Source organism: Motacilla alba, chromosome 21 (genome assembly GCF_015832195.1).
Source record: "Motacilla alba alba isolate MOTALB_02 chromosome 21, Motacilla_alba_V1.0_pri, whole genome shotgun sequence".
In the NCBI taxonomy this organism is placed as follows: domain Eukaryota; kingdom Metazoa; phylum Chordata; class Aves; order Passeriformes; family Motacillidae; genus Motacilla; species Motacilla alba.
In genome coordinates this window covers 7,137,891-7,164,454 of record NC_052036.1, presented here as the reverse complement: position 1 = coordinate 7,164,454, position 26,564 = coordinate 7,137,891, and the positions used below count along the sequence as shown (strand labels likewise).

The following is a 26,564-nucleotide window of genomic DNA, read 5'->3' as shown; positions in this document are numbered from 1 at the left end:
AACATCCAACCTAACCCTGCCCTGACAGAGCTCCAGCCATTCCCTGGGTCCTGTTGCTGCCACCAGAGCAGAGAACAGCGTGTGGCTCTCCTCCTCCCCTCCGAGGAAGGTGTGACTGGGATGAGTCTCTGCTCAGTCTCCTCCAGGTGAACAGACCAAGTGCCCTCAGCCGCTCCTCCTCCCCTCAAGGCCCTTCACCAGCTTCACTGTCCTCCTCTGGACGCTTTCTAGCACCATAACATCTTTCTTATATCGCGGTGCCCACACCTGCCCTCAATATCGCAGATGAGGCCGCCCCAGGGCAGAGCAGAGCGGGACAATCCCCTCCCCGGCCCGATGCCCCCCAGGACACGGCTGCCACCATCCCCACTCCGAACCCGCCCCACGGCACTTGCCACAACTCCTGAGCCGCCACGGCCTCCCCGCGGGCCTCGCCCGGAAGAGCTCGGTCTCCATGGGGACGGCGGGCGGGCGCGCCGGAAGCGGCGGCGCTCGGTGCGGGAGGGCGGCACGTCCGCTCCCTCCGCCCGCGGCCCGCCGGACCATGGAGCCGGGACGGGCCGGCTGGCTCCTGCTCCTGCTGCTGCTGCCGGCGCTGGGAGCGGCCGCGCCGGGCGAGTTCGACCCCTACCGCGTGCTGGGGGTCGGCCGAAGCTCCAGCCAGGCCGACATCAAGAAGGCCTACAAGCGGCTCGCCCGGGAATGGTACGTGCTGCCCTTGCACCCCCTCCGCCCGGCCCCGCCAGCGGATCCCGGCCTCGGTCCGGTGACAGCGCCGGGCCCCGCGGCCCGCGGTGGCATGAGCCGCCCCGCCTGGCTGTGCGCCCTCGCAGGCCGGCGGTCAGCCTGACACACGTAGATAGATGCTCCATGCCAGCGATACTGCTGTAAAACTCTCTGGAGTCTGGCTGCGGGGGGAGAAGTTTGCTTAGAGTCTGCTTACGAGGGGAAAAAGTTCTCCCAGAATCAGGCTACAGGGGGGAAAGTTCTCCCAGAGTCTGGCTAGGGTGAGAAAATTCTCACGGAGTTTGGCTACGGGTGGGGAAAGTTCTCCTGCAATCTGGCTACAGAGGGAAAACTTCTCCTGGAGTGTGGCTGTGGGGGGAACATTGTCACAGAGCCTGGCTACAGGAAAAAAGTTCTTCCAGAGTCTGGTTACAAAGGGAAAAAGTTCTCCCAGAATCAGGCTACAGGGAGAAAAGTTCTCCCAGAGTGTGCCTGTGGGGGGGAAAAGTTCTCCTGCAGTCTGGCTGTGGGGAGAAAAATTTCTCCCTGGGAACTTGTAATACACAAGGGTTGAAGTCTCAGCTTGATACCTGGATGTCCAAGGGCCATTCAGTCACTGTGCTGTGGAAGGGAAATGTGTTGGATGTGCAAACATCACACCCCTCTTGCAGGTGGTGTGTGGTGAGGAGCAGGCTTACGGCATAGAAACAAAATTAATAAAGCAGGCTTACCTGCAGCTTTTAGAGCCCATGTTGCTCTGTGTGAGACATCCCCGAGGCCATGGCAGGAGGTGATTCAAGGAAGAACCCAGCAGTTATGTAGGGCAGCAGCCAAGGGAGGCATTGCTAGGAAAGAGACACACTCCGTGTCCTGGACTCAGGCTGCTGGGGACGGAGCAGGCAGAGGGACAGATCCACAGGCACACGGCCCACATCCCACACGGCCCGCAGTGCTGCATTTTGGGATGGAGTTTGGGCAGGGACAGCACGTGCTGGGTATAAATCTGATCTCAGACTCAGGGATGTCAGTTCACACCCTTACTGCCCATGTCCTCCTCACCTCCAAACAGAGGCCACCAGCTCCCCCACTGACCCCTTTTCTTCTGGTTCTGCCCCACAGGCACCCTGACAAAAACAAGGACCCGGGAGCAGAGGACAAATTCATCCAGATTAGCAAGGCCTACGAGGTAACACATGCTTCCTGTGAACTCCTGGTATCATTAACATCAAGTGACCTTAGTTTTCCATACATGGCTTTGTGTTTTTCCAGTGAATTTCTGTGTGGGAAAGGTGCTTGACTCTGTGGAGGTGGACATTACCCACCCAAAAAATTTGCTCAGCTTTGTTGACAGAACCAGTGGGGTCACCAGCATGGTTTCTGCAGGTCTGCCCTGCTCTGCCTAAAAAGCCTCAAAGAAGGAAGGAGTGGGTATTCCCTAAGCCCTGCCCAGCTGACCAGCGTCTTGACTGTGTCACACATACATAAAAGCATTTCGGGGTCATGTAAGCAATGTTCATCATCACAGGGATTTAGTCACCTCAAATTATTCTTAGCAGTAGTTATTTGCATGTTCTGGAAATTGGTCGCTCCAGTTTGTGGCAGCCAAGCCCATGGAAATAAAAATAAATCCTTATTTCCCTGCTAAAAAATGCAGTTTCTCTGCAGGACTTGTGGCTGCTCAGTGAAACTTCTGTCATTTTCTGAACCCTCCAGATTCAAAGAGACACCAACAAAAGCCACTCCAGAAAAGAGTGTTTGTGCTCAGAACACAGGCTGTTCAGACCCGAGGAGCTGTTGGTGACAGAAGTGGGTACGGCAGCCTGGATTTAGGGGCTCCTTTTCTTTGGGCTTTGAGGGTTTTTTACCCTTATTTACCACAGTGAGCTGAGAAGGATGTGATGCTTATTTTTTCCACAATATTTAGCTGTCTGATTTGCAGCAAAGACTGCACATTCCTTACGTTATTTACTGAGGGATTACAGTCAGGGCAGTTCCCCCTCATGGTTTCAGGCAATCATTTTTCCATCATTTGCTTTCCAGATTCTCTCCAACGAGGAAAAGAGGGCAAACTTTGATCGCTACGGAGATGCTGGGGAAAGCCAGGGCTTCTCTCAGCAGCAGCATCGCCAGTTCCACCGCTTCCATGATGGCTTTTATTTTGATGAGTCCTTCTTCCATTTCCCTTTCAATTCCGAGAGGCGCGACACCTCCGACGAGAAGTATTTGCTCCACTTTTCCCACTACATCAATGAAATCGTGCCAGATAGCTTCAAGAAACCTTACCTCATTAAAATCACCTCAGACTGGTGCTTCAGCTGCATCCACATCGAGCCTGTGTGGAAGGAAGTTGCTCAGGAATTGGAGGCTCTGGGTAAGGATGAGGTTGTTGGGGTTGGGTGTGTGTCCCTCGCCCGGTAATGCTGCAGTGGTTTGCCTTCAGGTTTGGGTGACCCAGTTTAGACCTGTGGATTTCCTCAGGGTTTTATCCTAATGCTCTCCCAAACATTCCTAACTCCAAAGCAGGGTGCTGGGCAAAGGAGCAGGTCATCATTTTTGCACTGGGCATTTGGGTTGTGGGGGATCTTACAGGTGAACCTGGTGCTCTCCTTTTCCAGGAGCAGGAATTGGTGTCGTTCACGCGGGGTACGAACGGCGCCTCGCCCATCATCTGGGTGCCCACAGCACTCCGACCCTGCTGGGGCTCATTAATGGGAAAATAACCTTCTTCCACAACGCTGTCGTTCGGGAAAACCTGCGGCAGTTCGTGGAGAACCTTCTGCCAGGGAATCTTGTTGAAAAGGTAGGTTCTAGCAGGGGTGTCAGATGCTGCTGCTCTTCTCTACCTGGAGATCCCTCTCTCCTTGGCTTTTTTGGTGGTTAATCTGTTTAATTCAGGCTCCAAGCTGATCTGTGCACAAAGCTCCAAACCCTGGAGCTGCCAGAAGCGTTCCCACCCTGCAGCTCTGTAACACTAGTCTTTGAAAAGAGGATTCTGCTACTACATGGTCACACCAGTGATTCTAGTGGCAGCTGACCCCAGCTGTGACACCCCACAGCTGCCAGGGCTCTACCCAAGCTATCCCTAGGACAGAAACCTGCTGGATTTCACTTCTCTCCTGCTTTCTTGGCATTTCACCCAGCAAATTAGGAACCACTTGCTACCTCATAGGTCACATCTGCTAAAACTCACTGACAGAGTCCCGTTTGTTTTGTCCAGTTTTCCTTTGGACCTTTGAAATGAGCTGGCAGCATGAGCCCTTTCAAAGTCATAAGTAAAATCTCCTAACTGATAAAATATTCCTGTGTTTCAGCCTTCTGGTGATTTTTGACAGAGTCCTAAAATGCCCACCACCCCTGTGATGTGGCTGGGTCAGCCCCCACAGCACTCTCACCTGCCTGGCCTCTGCTCATGGCCTTGTTCACCTCACATCATTTTCCCTTGGGATCTTTACCAGCGGTCACCTTCCCCAACGGACTCTTCACTTGTCTTCTGGGTATTGGAGTTATTTGACTTCTTGCCCAAAAAATAGGGATTATTTCCCCTTCTACCGTAACTGAAGCCATTTATATCCTTTCTGAGAGGTAGCACCCTTGAAACAGAGCAGGTTTAGTGGAGCTCTCAGGTGTCTTTTAACCCTTGGGTTCCCATTTTTATGTATATATAAAGAATATGGTCCCAACAAACAGGAGAATAATAGTGATGTTGGCATTGACTTGGAATGGCATCAGCAGAGGCTGCAGTAAGTAAGATGGCTGAGGGAGGTCAAGAGTGACGGTTTTAATTCACTCATTAATCAGGAGTATATGTTGGAAAGACCAACCCACTGTCTCGTTCCTGCAACACCTAGAGAGCCTTTTCAGGCGCAGCCCTCGTTCAGACGCCTCATTGCAGTGTTGCTGGTGTCTGACAGTTCAGAGGTTAAACTGCTTCTGTCTAAAGATTACAGATAAAAACTACATCCGCTTTCTGTCCCACTGGAGGAAAGACAACAAGCCCCACGTGCTGCTCTTCGATCACATGCCAGTTGTGCCGTTGTTATACAAGGTAATGTCATTTCTTTCACTGCATTGTTGATTTGCTTATAAATCCAGATATTCCAAATTACAACACGCCACTGCCGTGAGTAGAGGTGGACTGATGCCTCCAGACACCACTGTCTGGTTCAAGGAGATAGCAAGGTGATTTGTGCAGGTTGTAAATGATGTGGCCAGGTGACCAGCTTTGTAAGGAGTCTGTTTCTTCATCCTGACACAGTTACCCTTCATTGGTGTGAAGGTGCAGTTGTGTTTCTAAGGTAGCAGCAACACAGGTGCACAGCCTTTGTTGGGAATGGGAGATGTTTGTGGCAAATCTAATTTGGGTTGCTGAAAATCCCATTTCCTAAGAAGGCCCTGCCACCCTGCAACGTATCAGGCTGTAAATAAAGCTGTGGATCCCTGGAGGCTCCTGGCACAATGACTAAGAGGATACAAAATTTGGTTCAGTGAGGGAGAGGAAGGGCTTGTACCTCTCACAGCACATCTGATGGCATTCAACCAGCAGGATGTATTCTTGGAGCAAAGTCACCACAGGCACTTGGGGGAGAAAATGCTTACTCTGTAACATAAACATGTGCTGGGGATTTCCTCCCGCCCAGCTGACGGCCTTTGCCTACCGAGATTACCTGTCCTTTGGCTATGTGTACGTCGGACTCCGAGGCACTGAGGAGTTGTCCAGCCAGTACAACATCAATGTCTACACTCCCACCATGATGATCTTCAAGGAGCACATCGACCGGCCCGCTGACGTTGTGCAGGTATCACTCAGCTCCAAGAGCTTAGGGAAAACAGGCACGGAGCTTTTCTGACCGAGCTGGTGATGAGGGGGTGGTCAGTGGTGCAGTTTGGAGGAAGAGTATTTGTTCTCAGCTTAAACTCAGGCTTTGGAGGAGGAGAGAGAGTGTTAGGACAAGGGAAGCTTGGGGCACTCCAACCTGTTGGGAGCGGGGACACGAGTAACTTCCCGGTCTTGGGGCCTCAAAGCATCTTGGGTGATTGCAGGGATGACCACAAGGGCTGGCAGCCTTCTCCAGGAACATCCAACAGCTTTCCCCTCCTCTTCCTGCTCATTTCCGACTTCTGCTTTTCTTGGTCCCTGCCAGGCACGAGAAATGAAGAAGCAGCTCATTGATGACTTCCTTTCCCAGAATAAGTTCCTCATGGTGGCCAGACTGACCAGCCAGAGGCTGTTCCAGGAGCTGTGTCCTGTGAAGAAGTCTCACCGTCAGCGAAAGTAAGTGAGATGTTCCCATTTGTTTCCCAAGGCTCTGGGGCTGCTCCTAGAATCACTTCTGGTTTGATTCTGCAGGAAAAGAGCAGTGACTGCATTGGATCATGCTCAATATCCACACTGTCAGAGAGGTTTGGGGCTCATCAGGATTGTTCTGCCAAGAGGAAAGGGGTTGGTTGTTCCCTCTCACCTCCAGACTGGCTCTTAATCCCACATCTCGTTGTGTCACCCAGGCACTGTGTGGTCTTGCTTACCGAGGAAGGAGAGAAGTTTGCCGAGGCTTATGAGGCATTTTTGACTTTTGCTGTGGCCAACACAAAAGACACGCTGAGGTTTGTGCACATCTACAGTGATCGGCAGCCGGAGTTTGCAGATGCCTTGCTGATGGATGAGGAGAAGTATCACGGAAAATCAGCTGTGAGGGTTTCCTTTTATTTTATTAATCCCTTCTTCTCTTAGCCTGTCATTTAATTGATGCTGTACCTTGATCTGACACCTGATTCTGGGAAGTGGTTTGAAATGAATCATATGTGTAGAAGAAAACAAAAGCCCCTTCCTCTCTGACACATGCCATGCTGTTGGCTCATCCAGGTGGTCATTCTGGAGAGACGCAATAATGCAGGGAAGATTGCCTATAAAGCCTTGGAGGAGGCCTGGCAAGGCAGCAAAGAGGACAACTTCATCCTCCTGGATCTCCTGGACCAGCTGAGAACAGACCCCGGCCTTCTGTCATCAGAGACCGTTGTGGCAGACCTGAATGATGAGCTCGCTCCTGTAAGTGCACAGCCTTTCCAGATGCCTGACATTCATGTTACCTTTGTGGATAATCCCATTATGGTTGTTCAGAGGCATTATTTATATTTTAAAACAATAAGGCAAAACTCTTAGAAGATTTCTTGCTTACAGAAGGAATCTCATGGCATGCTGTGAACCTGTTGGGGCTCTTTATAGCAGTTTTGTCATTTCATTTTTTGCTTTTCATTCTTTTCAAACAGACGTTCCTTATCCGATGGTTCTACTCCACCGTGGACTACATCTCAGACTGGTGGGACAGTTTGTTTCACAGTAACTGGTACGGATTGGGCATCCATTGTTGGTACTCACTATTTCCTTGTCACCTTATTTTAAAACAGATCCAATTTTAGCATCCTTTTGGGCGGGAGCAGGACAGTACTCAAAAACATGATGGCCTTTAAGACCCAAGAAACAAGCTGAGTTTCTGGGAAAGGCACACAGTGTTATCTGATATAGACAGGAACTGAAATTGAGGCAGAACTCACAGACCTGACTGCTGCTTGCACATCTTCCCTCAGGCGAGAAATGATGCCCCTCCTGTCCTTGCTCTTCTCTGCACTCTTCATTCTCTTTGGCACTGTTATTGTTCAGGCTTTCAGGTGAGTGTGCACCAAAATGCCCTCAGGGACAGCTCTTCAGTCCAGCCCCAAGGCCTTAAACACACACAAAATTACTTTCTCTGCAGTGATTCGAGTGACACAAGGGATGCTCCACCCTCGGGGAAAGAAGAAACGGCTGCAAAGACGGAGAAGAATGATGCGAGCTTCAGCAAAGAGAGTAACAGGTTCCCTCTCTAAGTTTTCCAGAATGTCTTCTGCAGAAGCATTGCTCAGGGAGCACCTGTGCAGGGAGGGTTAGTGAAGAGCAGAGAAGTGCTGAAGTTGCACATAGTGCAGTTGTTGTGCAGGGCAGTGCAGGCACAGCAAGGAAGGAGGACCAGTGCACAGCCAGGACTCAGCCAGCAAGGACAAGGGGACACTAATCTGCTTATTAGACAATTCCCACGAAGTTTGCCCATGACAGCATCCTCAGGGAGAGCTAAAGGTCTGACCCACTCGTTGAGAGAGGTGCAAACCAAGCTATTGCACCAGTTACATTGGCTTTTGCTACAGAGCACGGGGATGGCTCAGCATAATAGGCTGGCAAATGCACTCACAGTTTCTCCATCCTCAGTTGCTCCCAGTCCTTTTGCCCCCTTTCACTCGGTCTTTTTGTTGCAGCAGGATTCCCAAAAAGAGCTTTGTTGAGGTGACTGAGCTAACAGACATCAACTACACCAGTAACTTGGTGCGCCTGAGGCCAGGGCACATGAACGTTGTCTTGATCCTGTCCAACTCCACCAAAACCCCCCTGCTCCAGAAGTTCGCCCTGGAAGTCTACATGTTCACAGGGTAGGCTGGGCCCTCTCCCAGGCTCCTGTTGCTGTATTAACCACTTGTGTGATGCTGCTCTGGTGACACGTGAGGAGCGATGGTGGCTCCGTTGCCAGGAGTGAATGCCTCTGGTGATCGAAGTGGCCTCTGCCCTCATCAGTGGCAATGAGCCACCAAAAACCAAGCGGCTGTTCCCAGCCAGACTTGGTGGTGGTAGCCAGAGGGGTTGGGTGCTGGTGCCACTTTGACTGTACCTGTGTTTTGACAAATAGAAAGCACGACAGTGCTGCATACACTGAGCTGAAAAAGGAGCTGCGGCAACACAGCACTGCCCTGTCCTTGTTGACAATTCCTTACCTGTCCAGTAGGAATCCAGCCAGACCAAGGACACGTGCTAATCCCAGTATCTTCTCTGCTCTTCCCCCAGGAGCAGCTCTCTTCACTTCTCCTTCCTCAGCCTGGACAAGCACCGAGAGTGGCTGGAGTATCTGCTGGAGTTTGCGCAGGACGCGGCCCCCATCCCAAACCAGTATGACAAGCATTTCCTCGAGCGTGACTACACGGGCTATGTCCTGGCTCTGAACGGCCACAAGAAATACTTCTGCCTCTTTAAGCCTCACAGATCAGGGGACGAGGGGGGAACCCTGGGATCATGCGAGGATTACGATGCTTTACAACATGCGGAAGCCAGAGGGAAATCCTCCTGCAGCCCAGGATCTAGATCCATTAAAAACAAATTACACAAATTGTCCTTTTGGATGGAACGCCTTCTAGAAGGTTCCTTACAGAGGTTCTATATCCCCTCGTGGCCCGCACTAGACTGAGGAATTTTACAGAGATTCTAAGGGGACAAACTTTTTATGAAGATGACAAGGGACAGCTCTTTCCAGGAAAACTCAAACAAGCTTGATGAATGGACCTTAGGTTTTAGATGAACTTTCCTGGGGCCGGCAACTAGAACGCACCTCCCGTGTCCGGAGCCCGGGCACGCAGCCAAGCGCACCCATGTGCCCTCCACCGCCCCACCGTGCGTTTGGACGCTGTGCAACCGAAGAGCCAAGAAGTCCGTTTTGCCCCTCTCGTCCTGCCACGTCTGCTTCCCGAGTCACCCCCATCCCACCTCTTGTTTTACCTCGGTTAAGAAATCCGTGACTTGCCCGGGTCTGGACCAGCTGCGGCCGGTGACGCAGGCCGGGTCGCGGTACTCCCTCCCCATCCCCGTGTGCTTAGCCCATGGTGCATGGTGTAACTCTGGCAAGACCCTGCAGACCCTCCAGGCCCTGCCCTTCCGAAAGGCCTCCTCCCACCAGGCAGTGGTACTCTCTCGGCTTTCCCCATGGTAAGTGATGCAGAATCCGGTTAGGAGCATCTCCCTTGTAGCAAACCTTAGCTGGGATCCCCCCGTGGTGGTGTGGGCTTGTGGGCGATCTGCATGTTTCATGCTCCTCGTGTCATGGTTCCACCTGCAGCTTCACTGGCTGAACCATAACAGGGAGGGAAAGGGCACGGCCGTAAAATACTGTCAAAGTGTTGAGTCATTTAAATGTCACGTTGATTTTTCAGATGCCTTTTCTGCTTCTGTCGATTTTAGACGATGTATCCTAGAGCCATAACTTTACCTGCGTCCTCAGATTGTAGGCGTGAGCTGCTATGAGCCAGTAGATGTGTAAAAAACTCTACGTAGCTGCCAGGGAGTCACCTGGGCTCCTTGCAAACACCTTTCCAGCTGTAGTACAAACCAACCTTCCTTTGTATCAAGGAACCTCATCCGTCAACGATTGTATTCTTGAAATGTTGCCCCAGAAGTGCTGTATCATCAGACTGTTGCGTGTGTGTGAAGCTCCTTTGGTTTAGTTGGAGGTTGAGATGTTTGGTTTCAGCCTCTCACCCATTTCCTTCTTACCCCAAACCTCCATTTCTGCACGCTCAGGCTGCTCCCGTGGCTTTGTGTTTGTTTGCTTGGGTATTTCTTTCATCTTTTGGAGGCATTGGGGCTGTGTGAGGGTAGAGCAGCTGCACAGCCCTGTGTTTGGACGTTGCTTTGTGTAGCAGTGCCCCGACAGCTGCCTCCAGCACCACAGAGAAAGGGTGCCCCTGGGTATAGCAGAGGGAGGAAAAGCAGCAGCCTGGTGGCTGCTTAACACTCCTCAAGTTACCAAGTGAGGCAGCAGGGCTTCTCTTTGTGGCAAGGACTGAAATCCTGTGAGGTTTATTCTTCCTTTTCACTGCGCCGGGGCTGACACTGGCACCCAGGCCTCCTCGTTCCACGGATCTGGAACCCTGTGGCACCATCAGGCTCTAGCATTGCCAGATCACAGGGATGGGGGCCAGTGGCCTTTGCCACAGGGCTTGGAGCACAGAGCGCCCAGTGAACACATGGTGTTAATTCCAGACTCAGCCCTTGCCGCTTTAGTTACCATCTTAGCAGAGCAGCCAGTCAGTAGGAATAACTGCCAACCCCTGAGCTAGCTGCTGATCCCGCACAGAAGCTGGGAATGCTCCAGTCATTGCACTCCCTACATGCCCTAATTGCTCCCAAAGCCTTGCCTCATTGCATTTCCCCTTCCTGGGAGCAGACTGGCATGCTCCAACCCCCACAGGTACCTCAGATCCCCTGTAGAGCCTGCTTCAAATAAAGGCTGTGATGCTACAAACTATCCCTATGTGAGATTAGTTAATTCCAGCCCAGTGCACTCTGGGCCACAGAATGAGGCACTAAAGTAGAGGGAAGGAAGGAAGGAAGGAAGGAAGGTGATGTCTTCTTCCTGCCCGGGAGCTCCTGTGGAGCTCCTGTGAAGGCGCACAGGGCAGCGCTGACAGAGAGCAGAGAGGGAGTGAAATACCAGCCTGATGCTTCTAGACTTCATCTCCACCTGGCTGGAGCAATCACTGCAGCACTCCTGCACTTTCCCCACAGCTTGCCATGCAGGATGTGGTTGGAATAGTTTTTAGCCCAGAAGAAGGCTCCACATAACATCTTAAACCTTTGCAGTAGCAAAAGAATGCTCTCTGTCTCTCTGCTGTTTCTTCAGCTGATCAGAAACAAGGAGAAAACCCTCAACTCATGAAAAAAAGTGCCTAGTTATGCTTCAGCAAAGGAATTCAGCCCAACCCTGAGGAAGGGGAGAAGGCTTTATGGCCTTCACATCCATTGTGTGTTGCATGCTGCCAGAATCATTTGGTTTATTTTCTTTATAGCACAGGTAACCTCCCCTTTCAGCCAGGGACTGCTTGCATCAGTCCACCGGTGCTGGCTGGGGCTGGACAGGAGCACAGCTCCTGGATTTTTATGGAAATTTTGCCGAAGTTGAAGCAAAAGCCAAGCTGCTCTGCCCCCTGGTTTAGTTGGCTGCAGTGCCAGCGTGGCACCCCGGGTGTTTGCTGTCTTGAGACCACGGTCAGAGCTGCTTATCCCGGGATCTGCCCTCTCCCAGCAGCCATGAGCCATCACCCCATCATTTTCTGAACACTTGTGATTCTGTTCCACACGCGATGATTTGTAATCCAAAGATTGAGGAGATTGGGTCCTAGTGCACTTTCCTAGTGAGATCTGAGCGATGGCACAGTGCTCAGAGCTGAGGCAAAGGGATACAGGCCCCAGAGTGGAGATTGTTCCCAAACTCCTCCCTGTCCCTGTCTCTGCCCTTCACCCACAGCAACCAGGAGCCAGGACACGAGCGCAGCCTGACAAGTAGGACTGAGAACTAGGTACCTATTTTGCACTTTTGATACTGGGAGTGGGGGAATTAACTTATTTGGCAAACTTGTCTTTTTTATTTTTGGGGGGGGTTGTTTTGTTTTTGTATTTGTGATCAGGCACTGATGTCATTTTGTTTTAAGACAATTACAGTTTCGCAACCAAAATAAACTATTTTAATGTGTGATGAGGTGGCTCTGTGTCTCCATGTACAAACTAACCTCACCTCCATGTCCTCTCAGAAATTTCAGGAGCGTTAAACTGCTCCTGCCATAGGAAACTCCTGGTTATTCCACCAGCAGGCAATCTAGTCAAATATCTCCCTACTCTTACAGCAGGAGGCTCAGGCCCCCTTCGTGTCCTCCCTTCTTCTACATTCATTGTCCTGCTGCAACATCCTAATGGGACAAACCTTTCACCAGTGACAGTTTTTCCAGGAGCCCTGTGAGCTGGGTGAATCATTCCAGAGGCAAAATGTTATTAGCCTCATCTATGCCTTTCCTAGGCCAGCTCCAAAGCTCCAGACCCCAATTAAATGGGGTATCTAGCCTGCTCCCTACAGTTTCCCAGCTAAAAAATACCTTTTCTGGTAGTAAATGGCATTTATTTCATGCTGCAAAGCCCATGCTGGCTGCAGCTGCCTGAAGGGAAGGGGACATGGAAAGCCTGGCTGAGGGCACAGAGAAGCGTTGCCTCAGGGCAGGTGGGAACTGCCCTCACAGTGTCTTCACTCCTGGGAGGACACACAGCATCTCAAACAGTAGGTTTGCCCCTAGGAGGGCTGTATTGCCTAAGAAAACAAGACAAAAAAAAGGAAATCTGTGTGTATCCAACAGCTTTCACCCACAGCCACCTGTGCCAGGCACCTGTCTTGCCCTCAGGCACCTTCAGACTCACCCGAGACATCGTACATTGGTGCGACTTCCACAAGGTCACACCCCACTATGTTCAGGCCTTTGCAGCCACGAATAATCTCCAAAGCCTAGGGGAAAAAATGGATTTGGGATCAAGAAACACATCTGACTTAGCAGACCAGTCCAGGCTCTGCTTTCCCCATATTCTAGTAAGGAAACCCAACCTCTACAGACCAAATTATATCAGTTCCACATTTTCCTTCCTCATCACCATGAGGAAACACTTCCTGGCCTCCCTAAACTTCCACTTTGCTGTGCTGGTGAAACGACCTCCTTTAAAGGGAGCAAAAGAGCCTTTTCCCCCTGGGCAGGGCAGCATGTCCCCTCACCTGCACAGGTGTGAGCCCAGCTATCTCTGGGGTGCCGGTGCCCGGAGCGTAGGCAGGGTCCAGCCCATCGATATCGAAGCTGATGTACACTGGCTTGTCCCCCATCTGTGCCCTCACCTCCCTCATCAACGGCTCCAGGGACTTCATCCAGCACTCCTCAGCTGGGACCACGCGGAAACCCTGTGGGAGCACAGACACACAGGCACCTGCTATGGGAAAAGGGGGAGATGAGGAGCATCCCCTGCCCTACTGGGGAATATCTACCGGGAACAATCCTCATTCCAGGGCAAAGCTGCAGAAGTGCACCTGGAAACACCTTCCACTCCACACACACACTTCCTAACTCCCCACTCAGCTGACATTCAGTGAGCCGGGAGTGCTTGTCCTGCAGACAAGCCGCTGGCATGGATCAAGAGGCAAAAAATGCATTTCTTTCCCTTCTGAAGCCAAGTAAACGTCACTGACGTGGTATTTATGGCAGGGGGAGCACACAGCTCTGTGTGCGGATCAGTTTACCTGTTCCCGGCAGTACTTGTGGGGATCGGGGTCATAGGAGGAGCCTCGGATGCCGATCTGTACCACGCGGCCGCAGTCCAGCAGCCCTTCCTCCACACAGCGCCGGAACGGGCTCCCGTGGTAGATCTTCTGCCCCAGAGCCGTGTCTCCGGTGTCGGTGTGAGCATCCACGTGCACCAGTCCCACGGGACCGTGCCTGGTCGAGACAGGGTGGCCACGCTAGTCCTGTCCCGTGCATGGTGGCCCTGCCAACAGCAGGGACAGCAAACCAGGAGCCTTGCTGAGGCTCTTTCCCAGGTCCTTTCTCTCCATCTCCAGACTAGAAACTTACTTTGCCACCAGGGCCTGCAGGATCGGGTATGTTATGCTGTGATCTCCACCTGCAAGAAGACACAGGGAAGAGGGGGGCATACACTACAGGAGCTGCTCAGTGCTCATTGCTTTTGCTCCCAAGTAATTTTTTCCCTCTTTGCATTTATCTTGCACTTATTTATGCAGGGCTTCATTGCCAAAGGAAAACTAACACTCCTGTGCGCAGGTTGCTACCTCTCCTGGGTTCTCTCTTCTCCTGGTCTTCCTTCTAGGGAGGACCAGATATGCAGAACTGCCAGCAGGGGCAAACTGTGGAGCAGGATCCTTGATTTGGCTTATGAAGAGACATTTGATCAGCTTCTAGGATGCTGTAACTGGTGACTTGCCCCTCATTACTCCACACCCTCACTGGCTTCAGCAGCACTAATGCCTAGCACTAACAGCTGTGAACTTGAACATGCACCCAAATCAGGCCTTGTGCAAAGCCTGGCGCTCGCTCAGCTGGAGGGACACAAGGGACAAAACCTGCTCTTGCTTTGGGTCCTGCTCAACAGGACACCAAAAACACGTCACTGGTTTTATTTGCAGACAGACCCATCCTCCTCATTTTTGACTCAAAGGAAGAGGCATCACAGAACGTTCTGTTCAGCGGAGAGCCTGTGAATTCACCCATGATACAGCATACAATACACCCATACAACAGCCCAGGCAGGAAACAGATTCATCGCTCGCCTTCTAGCAAGCCTGGATTGAATGACAGGAGAAGCAGAGGGAGTCTGACAGAACCAGGACGCAGTGGCAGGACAGGGAGACACGGGCTCCTTACCCAAGGTGAGGGGCACACAGCCAGAGGCCACGATCTCCTGGTAGGACTCCCGGATGAGGCGGCAGCTGTCAGGCAGGTTGTAGAGGTTCACGTTCACGTCCCCGATGTCGGCTACCCGCAGGGAATCGAAGGGCGCCGCCCCGGTGCTGCCGTTGTACCTCCTCACCATGGCCGACTCGGCACGGATCTGACGCGGGCCGAACCTGGGCGATGACATGGCTGGGAAATGCCACCAGGCATTGTTCCCAGCACCCCTCTCACCACAGGAGAGCTGTGCTCGATGGCCAGAGGGAAGCATGAGCTTCCCTGGCTGGCCCTTACCTGGCTCCCGGACGGTTGGACGTGCCTGTGTCCAGCGGGACACCGACAAATGCCACGTCCAGTCCCTCTGCAGACGCCTGCACGGGAAGCCTCATCATGGAGCAGACCCCCACAGGCCGGGCCACGAGCAAGGCACTGGGGGGCACGTTGAACTGCGAGCTCCAGCAGCTAGGGGCTCTGCTCCCTGGGACCAGGGGCTGGAGGAACCCTGCAGACACACTGGCTGGGGAGCTGGAGGCGGCCAGAAGGGCCAGAGGCCGCAGGCTGTGGTGTGATGCGGTCACCAAAGTGGTCACAGCTGGCTTGGAGGCGCAGAGCCCAGCTCCCCGGGGCAGCAGCTGGCTGCAGGCAGCCCAGAGCAGAGGCCTCATCCTGACCCACACACTCCCACCCTCTCTTCCACTGGGAAGCAGCGAGGCGTGCTGTGGAGACCGTTCCCAGCTTGGGCAGAGTGCCAGCTGCCTCTAACAAGCCTCCCTCCAGGGATCAAAGTGCACCGGACACTCCACTGCCCAGGGAAGGGCAGAAATCCAGCCCAGTCTCCACATTCACCCTCCCAGCCACCCCCTTTCCCAATGGCATAGTCCTGGCAAACACTGGGAACAAACACAGCAGTGAGGGGCAGGAGCCTGTGCAGGGATTAGTGGGACAGGGTGGGAGGGACATGCTGGGAGATGTCCCAGTTTGCTCCCCTTGGGCATTTGCAGACAGACAGCACAGTAGCATTTGTTGCATTAACAGCCTGTACTTTTAACCTGCACTCCACAAAAGCACCCAGAATGCTGAAAAACCATAAAAATGTCTCGCTAGTGGAAGGCAGAAAGGAAAGAAAACAAAAGGGAAGTCTGACCTCAGCAGAACCACAGGGGGAGCAAAATGCAAGCAACAGGGGAAGCATTAACAGGGATTTAAGAACCCGAGGGACAAGCTGCAGGACAAGCATTTTAGGCCATTTTTGAGGACAGAATTGAAACGGTTTCCAGGGAAAGCAAGTTTCCAGTGAGTGCAGTTCATCAGTGCAGATAAAACCCTGCTTGGGCATATACAAACACACTTGATACAGGATGGCTCCAGCCCGTAATTCCACTCCCTACTTGTATAGAGACTGGACCTGGGAGGGAGAGGGAAAGGCACGGGAATGACGTTCATGGCAGAAACGGGGCTTAGAATAGAGATCCACCACACGGCAACAGCATTTACTCCTCAAAAGGCTCTGCAGTGTCCAGGGCATGGGACTCACTTCCAGACTCAGGCACACACAAAGCAAAGGCAGCAGAAACATACTGCAAGAGCTCAGTAATGTAAGAAACAGCAGCAGACACTTTGTTCGGTCAGATCAATGTTACAAAGGTCTTTTTTTGCAGCTTTCTCCCCCAAGAGCTCATTTCCCCCAATTCCCCAGGCTCTGTGCTCTTTGCTCCACTGGAATAATGTGCAGAAGCCTGAGTGCAGGTTATCATGTAATGATTAGGGGCATCAGCCACTGTCATCCACCTGAAAACTGCAGGAGCAGACAGTGATTTACCAGGCAGCAGAGTACGAAACACATCCCCACAGCAAGGTCTGTTCCCCTTTGGGAAACACCCCTTGGAGTAGAACACCGTGTTCCACAGTCAGCACTGGAAAGACCTGAATTTGCGTTTAAGACACCCTGGAACCAATGCTCCACAGCCAAAACTGGATTGAGAGAACCCACACAGCCACAGCCACATTAAATCTTTAATTTATTGTGCAACAAGCATAAATATATAACTTTCTCCCCAAGTTCCTCCAAACACAATTACAGCCATGATATTGAATGCTGTTTCATAAACATGGCTGTTGTTATTTAAAGATCGATGTCTCTGTCCTCCACACCAAAGGATATTATTTCATTGAAGGAAACACAGGCAGGTAAAAGAGCACAGCATCAGAATGAACTCTTTAAGCAGGGGCTGCTGCTCAACCTCACTTTGTTTGGCGCATTATCCCTAACTGGAGAGTCTGACTCAGCCTTGGACCCTGGGGCAGCCACCACCACAGAGCTACAACAGTTAAGAACAACGATAAGCGGGATTTGAGGATGATGTGCTTCCACTATCCTGCGTACAACTGCAAGGTTTTTAATGCTGCTGACGCTCACGTTACCAGGCAGCACCTCATCAGGAAGTTTTCAGGCTGTCATTTCACAGCTCAGAGGAAAATGAGTTTCCAACCACTGTGGTTAACCCAAGAACAGAGACTGCAGTTCCCTTTGTCAGCTTGGATTTCTGTGTGTTAAATTGTTTCTCTGTAAAATGCAGCCAGACAGTGCCTCCTCCCACTCACCTCTCTGAAAGGAATCTGCTTCACTCAACCCACAACTTACAAGTCAATTAATTCCCGAACGGGAGCAAAACCAACCACATACCTCTGGACACCTGCAAGGTCCACACTCCCACCCCCCAGAGGGTAAGGAAGCAAGGGCATCTCCTCTAGCAAGGACAGAAAAGCAGCGTGGTTAACACTTGCTAGAGAGAAACTCAAGCTCCTAAACACAGGCCTGCACCTTGTTCCCTAAAGCACTACAGGACTGCAGACAGAGAGAAAGGACAGGCTCCTATGTGCATTTAGAAAGTGCCATTTATGTGGGATGCTCATATTCCAGGTGGTTCCTTCACCCAGAGTGGCTTCTCCACGCCAACAACAGGAATATTGCTGCCCAGAGGTCTTCAAACTCGAGATTTGCCAAGAAGCACATCTTCATTTTGGTTTCTACCTGGCTTTTCTCTGTCAGCCTGTTGGTGAGCAGGGTGGCTGCAGACTGGCAGAGCAGCCAGGCAATCATCTGGTCAGGTTTCAGGGTCCTGGATGCTACAACACTCTTACCCCAGAGGCTCAGGTGCAGCACGTTCGCAGCCACTCTCGCAGACAACCTCTGCAAGAGGAAGGGGAGGGGAGATAGATTAGCTGATCCTGCTACACTCAGCCACATCACCAGCACAGAGCATGGGCACCTCCAAAACTCCCTGCCCCCACCCCGCAAAGGCAACACCCTCTGAATCAGAAAGCTCTTTCAGACTACTACTGTGTATATATATATATATATATATATATATATATATATAATGTGTGTAACCCTCCAGTGTGAGGTCTGGTCCTGACACAAACATCTGAAACAATTCAGCACCACTCAGCAAAGACTTTTTTGGCTTTGATCCTTATGTTGTCCTTTGATCCTGCAGTGAGATCCAGACTAACCCCTGCACCCACAGCCCTCCAAGGCAAAATGATCTGCCAGGGATAATCCCAAAGAGGATATCTTGAAGGCAACAGTTTCTTACCTTGTTGGGATCTCTCTGAAGCAACATCTTTATCACCTGCCTCACCTCGAGGGGCACATGGTTGGGCAGGCTTGGCAGCTGGTCCTCCTGGTAACTTCTGCTTTCCAGAGTGGAGTCCCCGTGGCCATAGAAAGGATTGGCCAGGCCCAGGATTTCGTAGGCAATCGCTCCAACAGCCCAAGCATCGGCTTTACTGTAGTTGATCACCGTGCCTGGACCAGGTGACGCTGTGATCACCTGCCACAGAGAGGGGGCTACTCAAATAAACAGCTCGAGTGCAGCCTCTGTGCTGAATTTCGATTTTTAATGCTCAAACCTGCATTTTCCCTGTAATAAACTTAGACACTGAACCCAAAGGTGGGTTGCATCTGAATCTGTGCTGTAAATATTCCCTATTGGCATGCTCTGAGCCTCTGGCACTGCTCAGCCTACTGGGATGCTGGGAGGAGTCCGAACACTGCACTGAGGCTTTAGCCGTTGCCCCTGACCAGCATTCCCAGAGTTCCAAGGGCTATCTCCTGCTGGAATTATGGAGACAGGAGACCTGCAGATGAACAACCAACACCACGGCAAGGTGCTCCAGGTCCAGCAGACAGTTAAGGGTGTCTTGGCTTTTATTATTTCTTATCATCAAAGAAATAAAAAGGAACTGTAAATAATTTCACAACCGTCTTGAACTTTAGCCAAAAGCTACTGTTGCAACTGCTGCATAAAACTCTTAATAGTTACACGGAAAGGGGCCTGAATAAAGATTAAAGAGTAAATTTGGGGTGGGGGGGAAAAGCTGATTATGCCTCTTAACACCAACTGATTACGTTTCACATGTTAGAGCTCAAGGTGCCTATTTGACATAGTTCAGCACAGATGTTTACCAAGCCTAATTCAAGATAGGACACAAACCTTCTGTGGCACCAAAACTTTTAGCCTCAACACCAGGACAAGCAGCAAACCAGCAGCACAAAACACTGCTACAGAGGGATTTACCTCAGGTGCCATAAGGCAGCCGTTGCCACCCCGATCCACGTAGGAGCTGGTGAAGGGCAGCCTCAGGCCAACGTTTTCATCCGCCAAACAGCAGCCAAAGTCAGTGATGACCAGCCAGGGGCAGCCAGCTGTGAACAACACAGAGCTGCCAGAGTTAGGGTTCAGTTTGGGAGGACCTGGCAGCACCAAACACCACATCATAGCAACACCCAGCTCACTGTCCTCTGCAAACTGACTGAGGGGGCATTCGATCCCTTCATCAAGATTGTGGGCAAAGACATTCAGCAGAGTGACCTGGTCTAGTAGGAGGTGTCCCTGTCCCTGGCAGGGGGGTGGAATGAGAAGAGCTTTAAGGTCCATTCCAGCCCAGGCCATTCCATGATTTTATGATTCTAAATCCTGAGCCCTGGGGAACAGAGAATCCTCTGTCGCCTCTTGGGCTGGTCTCCAGGAAGGCGGGGTGGATTCCAGTGGTCTCTCTGTCTTTCTCCCTGATACTCTTCAACCAAATTCTTCCACTCCTAATCACACAGACCCGCCTGCCTTCTAATGCTCCTGCCAATTTGAATCTCAATCACACCAAAAAAAGAGCTCAGGTAATTAAAACTGCTGTTAGAGGCTGACAGGAGAACATGTAGAAAAAAATGCTGCATCCCTTCCCTCCAAACCCATGTTTCATCATCCCAGGGTGCAGCACCATTAACCTGGCCAAGGGGTGGGATTTTAAGAGGCTCCCTGTACTCTTTGGCTTGAAAAAGATGACAGAACCAAGAGCCTGAAGCAAAGGCTCCTGCAGCATCCCAAATGTGGTGTTCCCGGATGCTCCAGTCAATGTTGGCTGTACTCATGCAATCCATCATCTCAGCAATACACTACGTCCATGTTAATGATCCGAAACCTCAGGCACAGACAGGATCGATGACTTGCTGCACTCACAGCAAATACTAAGCTAAAAACTAAACCTGAGATTATTCAAAAGGTTTGATGCTTCTTTCCCCAAACACGCAGCCAGGTGAGACTTCCCCGAATACCAATATGACCGAATCACTTCTGTGAATCAGCTGGCATTTATCCTCAGGGATCTATGTACCAGAATCAAATTCAACCAGGATGTTGTCAGACTTGAGGTCTCTGTGTGCTATTCCATGTCGAACAAGGTGGTCCACGCCTTCCAAGAGCTGTAGAATCATCACTGTGGAGAGGCGAACATCCGGAGTGTTCTCCTGCAGATACTGGCGCAGCGTGAAGGGGTAGCTAGGCAGAACAAGGAAAAAAAGGGGAATTAGCATCCTGGAGGCTTATCACCGGCAGTTCAACCTCAGTGTTGGCTCATCTCATTACTGATTCTACTCCATCTCTAGCAGTGTGAGCAGACTAGGGGTGAAGTTCAGACTTAGAAGGGCAGACAAATGGGGACAAACTCCACATTTCTCATTTTAATTTGGGGTAATTATTAAAAAGAACGGTTTGTCTTCATTGTGGAAGCACAGTCAGAACCTCAAGGACTTGGAACAGGTCCTGGGAGGCGTTTCCAAGAGCATACTCTGCTCTTTGGCAGCAGCCCAGACCTAAGCTTTGCAGGGACAGAGTGCCCAAGTCACGTTAACCAGCTTCTCTCCACTTACTTCTTCATCACCAAGAAGAGCGTGCGGCTGTGACCGATCCCTCTGGGGTTCAGGCTCAATGGAAGGACGTCGGGATAGTCAGCAAAGGCTCCAGGCAGCAAAGGGACAGAGGATGTGAATGCTCGGATCACCTGGATTATATTCGGATGAGGCTGCAGCTTCTTCCTCCCAAGGACAGGTTTTCTGTGCAGAGGAAAGACACCACAGATTGCACCAATCCCTCAGTTGGTTCTGATGGATCCCAGGCACATTGCTGTTATTGCTGGAACTACTTTTCATTATTATGGCCCGTCCTCCACACCAAAGGGTTCCCCAGCAGTGAGAAAACACGTTTTTTCTGCACTGGAAGCCTCATCAGAGAGAGATTAAAGCTGCACAGGGTGGATTATAGGACTGCACATTAAGCAAACAGTCAGACACTCACATCTTGGAATCCATTCACTGAGCAGGAGCATGGGCAGCAGTTTCATGGCCCATTTCTCAACCAGCATCTCAGCCCAGCACTTCCCAGGTGGATGCAGAGCACCCACAGCCTGTACAGACCCACTGCAGCCACGGGCATCTCCCAGCACCTTCTCCAGAGCTCAGAATCCACCCCAGTGCCTCCCAGAGCAAACTGAGCCAACCAAGGTGTCACAGGGGCTCTTCTGTAACTGGATTTCCCTCTTCACAATGGCCAAATAGGAAATAAGGTGCTTTACCTGCACTACAAACAGAGCTTTGATAAAAACCCTCACACATAACACGCAGCTTTCATTTTACTCAAGCCCCACTAACCCTTCTATGTTGCTAACACAGGCAGAGCCAGGTACAGGCTGCTTCTCCATTCAAAAAGAGCTACAGCAGCTCTAGAGAATAACACCCAACTGCAATTACTTTCTTAGACATAATAAAGGTCAACTTCACACTGGGAGTATCAATTTAGAGCCTCTATTTTATGGCAGAGGCAGGAAGCTCTCCCTACCCTGAAAAGCAGGTTACCTAATTGTCTGCAACACAGATCTCTCATCCCCTGAATGTCAAATATCCCTTTGGCTGCTCTACTGCATTCCCAGCCAGCCACGGGCACAGCATTCATTATTCATTTGTATTGGCAGCTGGGATGGATTTGAATTTTAAATCAGACAATCTGGGCTATGGACTCCATTATTTCAAATGGAAAAAAAAAAAGATGCATTTCTGAACAAAAAGATAGCTAACTTGAGGTAATTTAGAAGTTTCCGTGAGATCTTCCACCTTCATGCTGTTTGCTCACTTCCCACTCAGATCAAAGAGTTTGAACTAAGTCATTTCCACTTCCCGTCTCACCAGTTTTCCTGCACTAAAACAGTTTCAATCTCCGTCCAGCACGCATCTTACCTCAAACCAGTTCTCAAACCTCACAGTCAAATTGTATTACAGTGAAATCATTTATGTTTAATACACTCAAACTGTTACTGATTGCGGTGGTGCAATCAAAAAGCATCACAATGCACATTTAAATGGTGTTCAACCAGTGGCTCCTCCAGCCTTTACCTCAGCAAATGCCAGCACATTTCAACACAGGGAAGCTAAGACACTGTGAGACTAAGACCCACTAGACTCTGGTGGGAACCCAAATGCCCCCAAATTCTTGGTGCACCCTTCCAACCCCTTCTGGACCACATATTGAGCAATGCAATTCCCAGCATGACAACAAACTTAACAATCCCCAGGTTAACCTGCTTCCAGCAGCTATTCTAGAAAGCCCTGTCCACCTTCTTAACAGTACAAATTGCTGCAAAATTAATCAAGGGATAAAATCAGCACCTTGCCACCTCCCTACCTGCGGCCAGAGACAGCTCCGTATTCCCCGGACAAGGCAAGGCCTGTGGCTGGGACAAGCTCTCGGCCCATGGCATCAAGGATGGCTTCACTCGAGGAACCAGCCTGCAACAACAATCACACCCCATGTTGGTTTCGGCTCCGAAATCAGCCGGCACCAAAGCAAGCTGAAAGCAGATAATCCTGATGCTGGCACCATGTCTGGAGCTGGGTCGACTGAGACCAAATTCCAGGACCTCCCTCCCTTGAAAATCAAGGAAGGCAATTAACTACTTAAAGAGTTCACTAAGGGAGGCCACAAGGCCTTTATTTGCAGAAAGAAATCGATTTGTCACTTCAAATGCACCCTTGACCATCAGCAATCCAAACTACACCTTAGCACTCACTTTCAACTTCCAAACCCAAGTGGAAGAGCCCACAGCTAAATGCCAGCATACAACTGGAGACCAAGGGATTCCAGACGTTGGCATTTTGGAAGATTCTCTTGAAATATTCACTTGTCACATCAATGGGGAAAGCCACGTGGATTTTTTTAAACATGGAAGAGCCACATTGAGGAACTGGGTCTCCAGTCACCCAGGCTGGGAAGCACTGGAGCAGATCTTGGATAGTCACTCATGGCAAGGCGACACAGCAGGCAGGTTACTGTGCACCCTGAGACCACTGATTCTTCAGGAAGAAAACCCACCTCTGTCCTGACACTGACAGGACACCAATTCCTAAATCACTGGCAGTAGTGGCTTTCCCCTTCTTAGACCTTTCCAACAGAGCCAGCCTCAGAAAACCTTTTCTTCCCAAAACATCACCTCCATACCCAACAGCTCCAGCAGCAGCTCTCAGTGCCGATTCCAGAGGATGATGAATGCTAATTACCTCGCTCTGGGACTCTACACTAACACTCGACATCCCCAGTGTCACCTACCAACAGCTTTGTTGTGACACACTCATCCTGCACTCCATAATTAGTGCTTTCAACACCTCAGTATTAAACATTCCAGCCAGAATTCCCCAGCAACAGACACGGGGGATTCAGCGCCGACTCCTTACCGAAATGTTCCACATCATTTTGATAGCTAAGGGAAAAGCCCCTTTCGGTTGGTGCTTCACTACAGGCTCCTCTTCAGCCCCCTGGGAAGCTGAGGCATGGTCCTGCTGCGGGGCTGGGAGAGGGCTGCTCTCGGCAGGATCCCGAGGAGCGGGGCAGAAGGGAATAGCTGCCTCGTACACAGCGGCACTGCAGCCCTTCCCGATGGGCTGGCCGATGAGATACTCCTCCAGCCTGAAGCCCTGCCAGCGGAAGGAGCTCAGGGGATCTTTCTGTGGCTTGTTCTTCCCAACAAACACGGTCTGAAAGGAACATGAACAGAAAAACCCACCCAGTTATCCCAGACTTCCCTGGAAGCGAAGGAGAACTTGGTGTGCCAGTGGTATTACACGTCCTGGTGGGATGGTCCAACCTGAAAGTCTCAATCAGACTCTAACCACTGGGCTCAAATCACTGTAACCACATGAAAGATCATCTGTGGACCATACATTTTTGTGTGACACAGTTTACCCCGAAACCAGTCTTTTCTAAAGGTGCTCTTTTTGAGGGAAGAAGAGGAACCAGGAGGGGGAGTCATTTGCCAATCTAGAATATAAATACATTTTCTCAGAGAAGCTGTGGCCGCTCCATTCCTGGAAGTGTTGGATAGGGCTTGGAGCAAGCTGGGATAGTGGAAGGTGTCCCTGCCCATGGCAGGCGTGGAAAGGGATGAGCCTTAAAGTCCCTTCCAGCCCAAACCATTCCATGATTCTGTGGTTGTATAAAGAAAAGTTTAACTGAACACCTCTGAAAACAGATGCATTATTACACTTTTCTCCCTCTCCATAAACAAGTCAGGCAAACAGCATTTAAAAGAAAGTCCAATTAAAAGCAGCAACAGGAAAAGCAATGGCCTTTTTGTGGCAGTTGACTGTGAGGAAGAGTGAATCTAACATGGGAGGGAACTGGGGGAGGAAATCAAGAGATGTGGAAAAACAGCACAGAGGAGGTTGTTCTGGAGTTTCATCACAGTTCATGATCCCACAGGTCTGGTGCTGCCCCAGCTGTCACCATACTGATACAAACGAGTGGCCTTCCCCGTGAGCTGCAGCCCCAAAGCAGCAGTGACACCTTAGGGATGTGTCATCAAACACAGACCAGGGACAGCAAATGGAACAACCCCCAGCAAGGACAGAGTAGAGAAAGCATCCTCTTCAGGAGAAACATCAGGGAATGTGTCTGCTGGTCAGTGGAGCAGGTGACAGCTGGCTCTGAGCACCAGAGGTCTATTTTTACCCAGGAAATAAGTTCAGTACCATTCGTCCCCCATGCCCTGCCAGCACGGCCTGGCCCAGCACCACAGTGTCCCCATGGGGATCAACATCAGTGTCCTGGGACATGAAACCCCCATCACCAGGGCCCTGAGCCCCTCCCTCTGTGGAGTGACAGGGAGTGAGGGTCCCTTGCTTTTGAAAGTACCTGCTTTAGGGTCATGAAGGGCTGCTAAGTGAGAGGTTTCCCCAGGACGCTATTTTTGGGGAGAAGGAGGTGCCTGTAGGTCTGCTCCCAGCACCCCTCCTTTGGGGAGGTGCCTGAGGGCTGTTCATTGCAGCACCCCCCACCTTCCTCAAGGAGAGATGGGGAGATGTCTGGAGGGCTCCCCAGTGTGCCCTTCACAGGGGCTCTGGGGGGCCCCCCACAGCAGTGACCCCCCTTGCCTTCATGAGGGGTGTCTGAGGGGCTCCATAAAACAAGGCTGTCCCCTTCAGCAAGGGTGTCTGGGGAGCTCCCCACAGCAGTGATCCCCCTCCTCCCCTTGACAGGGGGCATCTGAGGGGTTCCTCACAAGAATCCCCCTCCTGTTTTGGATGATGTCTAACGGCTTCTCCAGAGCAATGACCTCCCACCACCCGTAGTGGGGGGTGTCTGAGGGACTCCCCAACGCAAGGACGCCCCTACCCTTCATGGAGAGAAGGGGTCTACGTGGCTCCCCACAGCACTGACACTCTGTGCTGTTCATGGGGGACGTTCAAGGCGCTGCACACATCAAGGACCACCCTCTCTCTCATGAAGGATGTCTGGAGGACCACGACCTCCTGTGCCCTTCTTGGGAGGTGACTGAATGCCTCCCCCGCGGCAGGGCCCCCCCCCCTCCCCTCACAGAGGGCGCACTAGCCGCTGCACAGGGGGACCCCCGGGCCGCTTCCCACCTGGATGTGGCGACACGCCGCCTCAGCCCGGCGCTGCTCCTCCAGGCGCGGCTCCACCAGGCCCAGCGCCATGGCCAGGGCCAAGCAGACGCCGCCGCGGCCCCGCCGCGCAACGGCCGCCAGCCCGCCCGCCGGGCCGCGCAGGAAGAGACGGCGGGCGGCCGGCAGCCAGGCCAGCCAGGGCCGCCATGGCGCGGGGGGCGCGGGGGACGCGGCGGGCCCGGGCCCGGGCCCGGGGCGGGGGGGCGCGGGGCGCGCAGGGCGGGCGGCACCGCGGGAGCAGCCGCAGGGCCCGGGCCAGCAGCAGCCGCACCGCCATGGCCAACGCGTCTGGGCAGGGGGCGGGGCCCAGAGCGGGCCAATGGCGACAGGCCGCGCCCGGAGACACGCCCACGGGAGCGCGAAACCACGCCCCCCGCACGGGACGGGGACGGAGCGGGAACGGGTGGGGAACGGGGCAGGGAATGCGGCATGGAGTGGGGCAGGGAACGGAGCATGGAGTGGGGCAGGGAGTGGGGCAGGGAACGGAGCATGGAGT

General features: G+C 51.9%; 3 protein-coding genes across 5 annotated transcripts; 1 reads left to right on the top strand and 2 right to left on the bottom strand.

Moving 5' to 3' along the window:
- The first annotated feature begins 454 nt into the window (after positions 1-454).
- Positions 455-12,047, top strand: DNAJC16 (DnaJ heat shock protein family (Hsp40) member C16). Of its 2 annotated transcripts, XR_005259562.1 has the most exons (15): positions 455-705; positions 1,846-1,912; positions 2,767-3,097; positions 3,342-3,526; positions 4,667-4,771; positions 5,364-5,522; positions 5,868-5,998; positions 6,229-6,412; positions 6,587-6,769; positions 6,991-7,067; positions 7,309-7,389; positions 7,476-7,574; positions 8,011-8,181; positions 8,591-9,502; positions 9,727-12,047. XR_005259562.1 is itself a non-coding variant. In XM_038159600.1 (14 exons), the coding sequence occupies exons 1-14, from the start codon at positions 455-457 to the stop codon at positions 8,985-8,987; spliced, it is 2,421 nt and encodes an 806-aa protein (XP_038015528.1). In that variant the 3' UTR covers positions 8,988-12,047. The 2 variants fall into 2 exon arrangements, 1 of the variants encoding a protein (XP_038015528.1); XM_038159600.1 differs by having other exon boundaries at positions 8,591-12,047.
- Positions 12,048-12,183: 136 nt separating this feature from the next.
- On the bottom strand, positions 12,184-16,653 carry AGMAT (agmatinase). 2 transcript variants are annotated; one of them, XM_038159602.1, is made up of 7 exons: positions 15,079-16,653; positions 14,758-14,960; positions 13,951-13,999; positions 13,620-13,815; positions 13,104-13,283; positions 12,758-12,842; positions 12,184-12,650 (listed from the first exon to the last, which is right to left on the bottom strand). In XM_038159602.1, the coding sequence occupies exons 1-7, from the start codon at positions 15,447-15,449 to the stop codon at positions 12,577-12,579; spliced, it is 1,158 nt and encodes a 385-aa protein (XP_038015530.1). In that variant the 5' UTR covers positions 15,450-16,653; the 3' UTR covers positions 12,184-12,576. The 2 variants fall into 2 exon arrangements, with proteins under 2 accessions (XP_038015530.1, XP_038015531.1); XM_038159603.1 differs by having other exon boundaries at positions 13,221-13,283.
- Positions 16,654-16,783: 130 nt separating this feature from the next.
- Positions 16,784-26,352, bottom strand: PINK1 (PTEN induced kinase 1). Its single transcript, XM_038159601.1, has 8 exons — positions 26,027-26,352; positions 23,840-24,139; positions 22,794-22,897; positions 20,990-21,172; positions 20,455-20,618; positions 19,365-19,492; positions 18,381-18,617; positions 16,784-17,974 (listed from the first exon to the last, which is right to left on the bottom strand). Exons 1-8 carry the CDS (start codon positions 26,096-26,098, stop codon positions 17,714-17,716), a joined length of 1,449 nt encoding a protein of 482 aa, XP_038015529.1. The 5' UTR covers positions 26,099-26,352; the 3' UTR covers positions 16,784-17,713.
- Between the last annotated feature and the right edge of the window lie 212 nt (positions 26,353-26,564).

Coding starts and splice junctions, on each gene's coding strand:
- DNAJC16 (XM_038159600.1), top strand. CDS start 455: ATGGGGACGGCGGGCGGGCGCGCCGGAAGCGGCGGCGCTCGGTGCGGG. Junction 6,770..6,990: donor TGAATGATGAGCTCGCTCCT/GTAAGTGCACAG, acceptor CTTTTCAAACAG/ACGTTCCTTATCCGATGGTT. Junction 8,182..8,590: donor GAAGTCTACATGTTCACAGG/GTAGGCTGGGCC, acceptor CTCTTCCCCCAG/GAGCAGCTCTCTTCACTTCT.
- AGMAT (XM_038159602.1), bottom strand. CDS start 15,449: ATGAGGCCTCTGCTCTGGGCTGCCTGCAGCCAGCTGCTGCCCCGGGGA. Junction 14,961..15,078: donor TCCAACCGTCCGGGAGCCAG/GTAAGGGCCAGC, acceptor GTCATCGCCCAG/GTTCGGCCCGCGTCAGATCC. Junction 14,000..14,757: donor CTGTGTGCCCCTCACCTTGG/GTAAGGAGCCCG, acceptor GTCTTCTTGCAG/GTGGAGATCACAGCATAACA.
- PINK1 (XM_038159601.1), bottom strand. CDS start 26,098: ATGGCGCTGGGCCTGGTGGAGCCGCGCCTGGAGGAGCAGCGCCGGGCT. Junction 24,140..26,026: donor CGGCGTGTCGCCACATCCAG/GTGGGAAGCGGC, acceptor TGTTCCTTTCAG/ACCGTGTTTGTTGGGAAGAA. Junction 17,975..18,380: donor TTCAGAGAGATCCCAACAAG/GTAAGAAACTGT, acceptor TTCCTCTTGCAG/AGGTTGTCTGCGAGAGTGGC.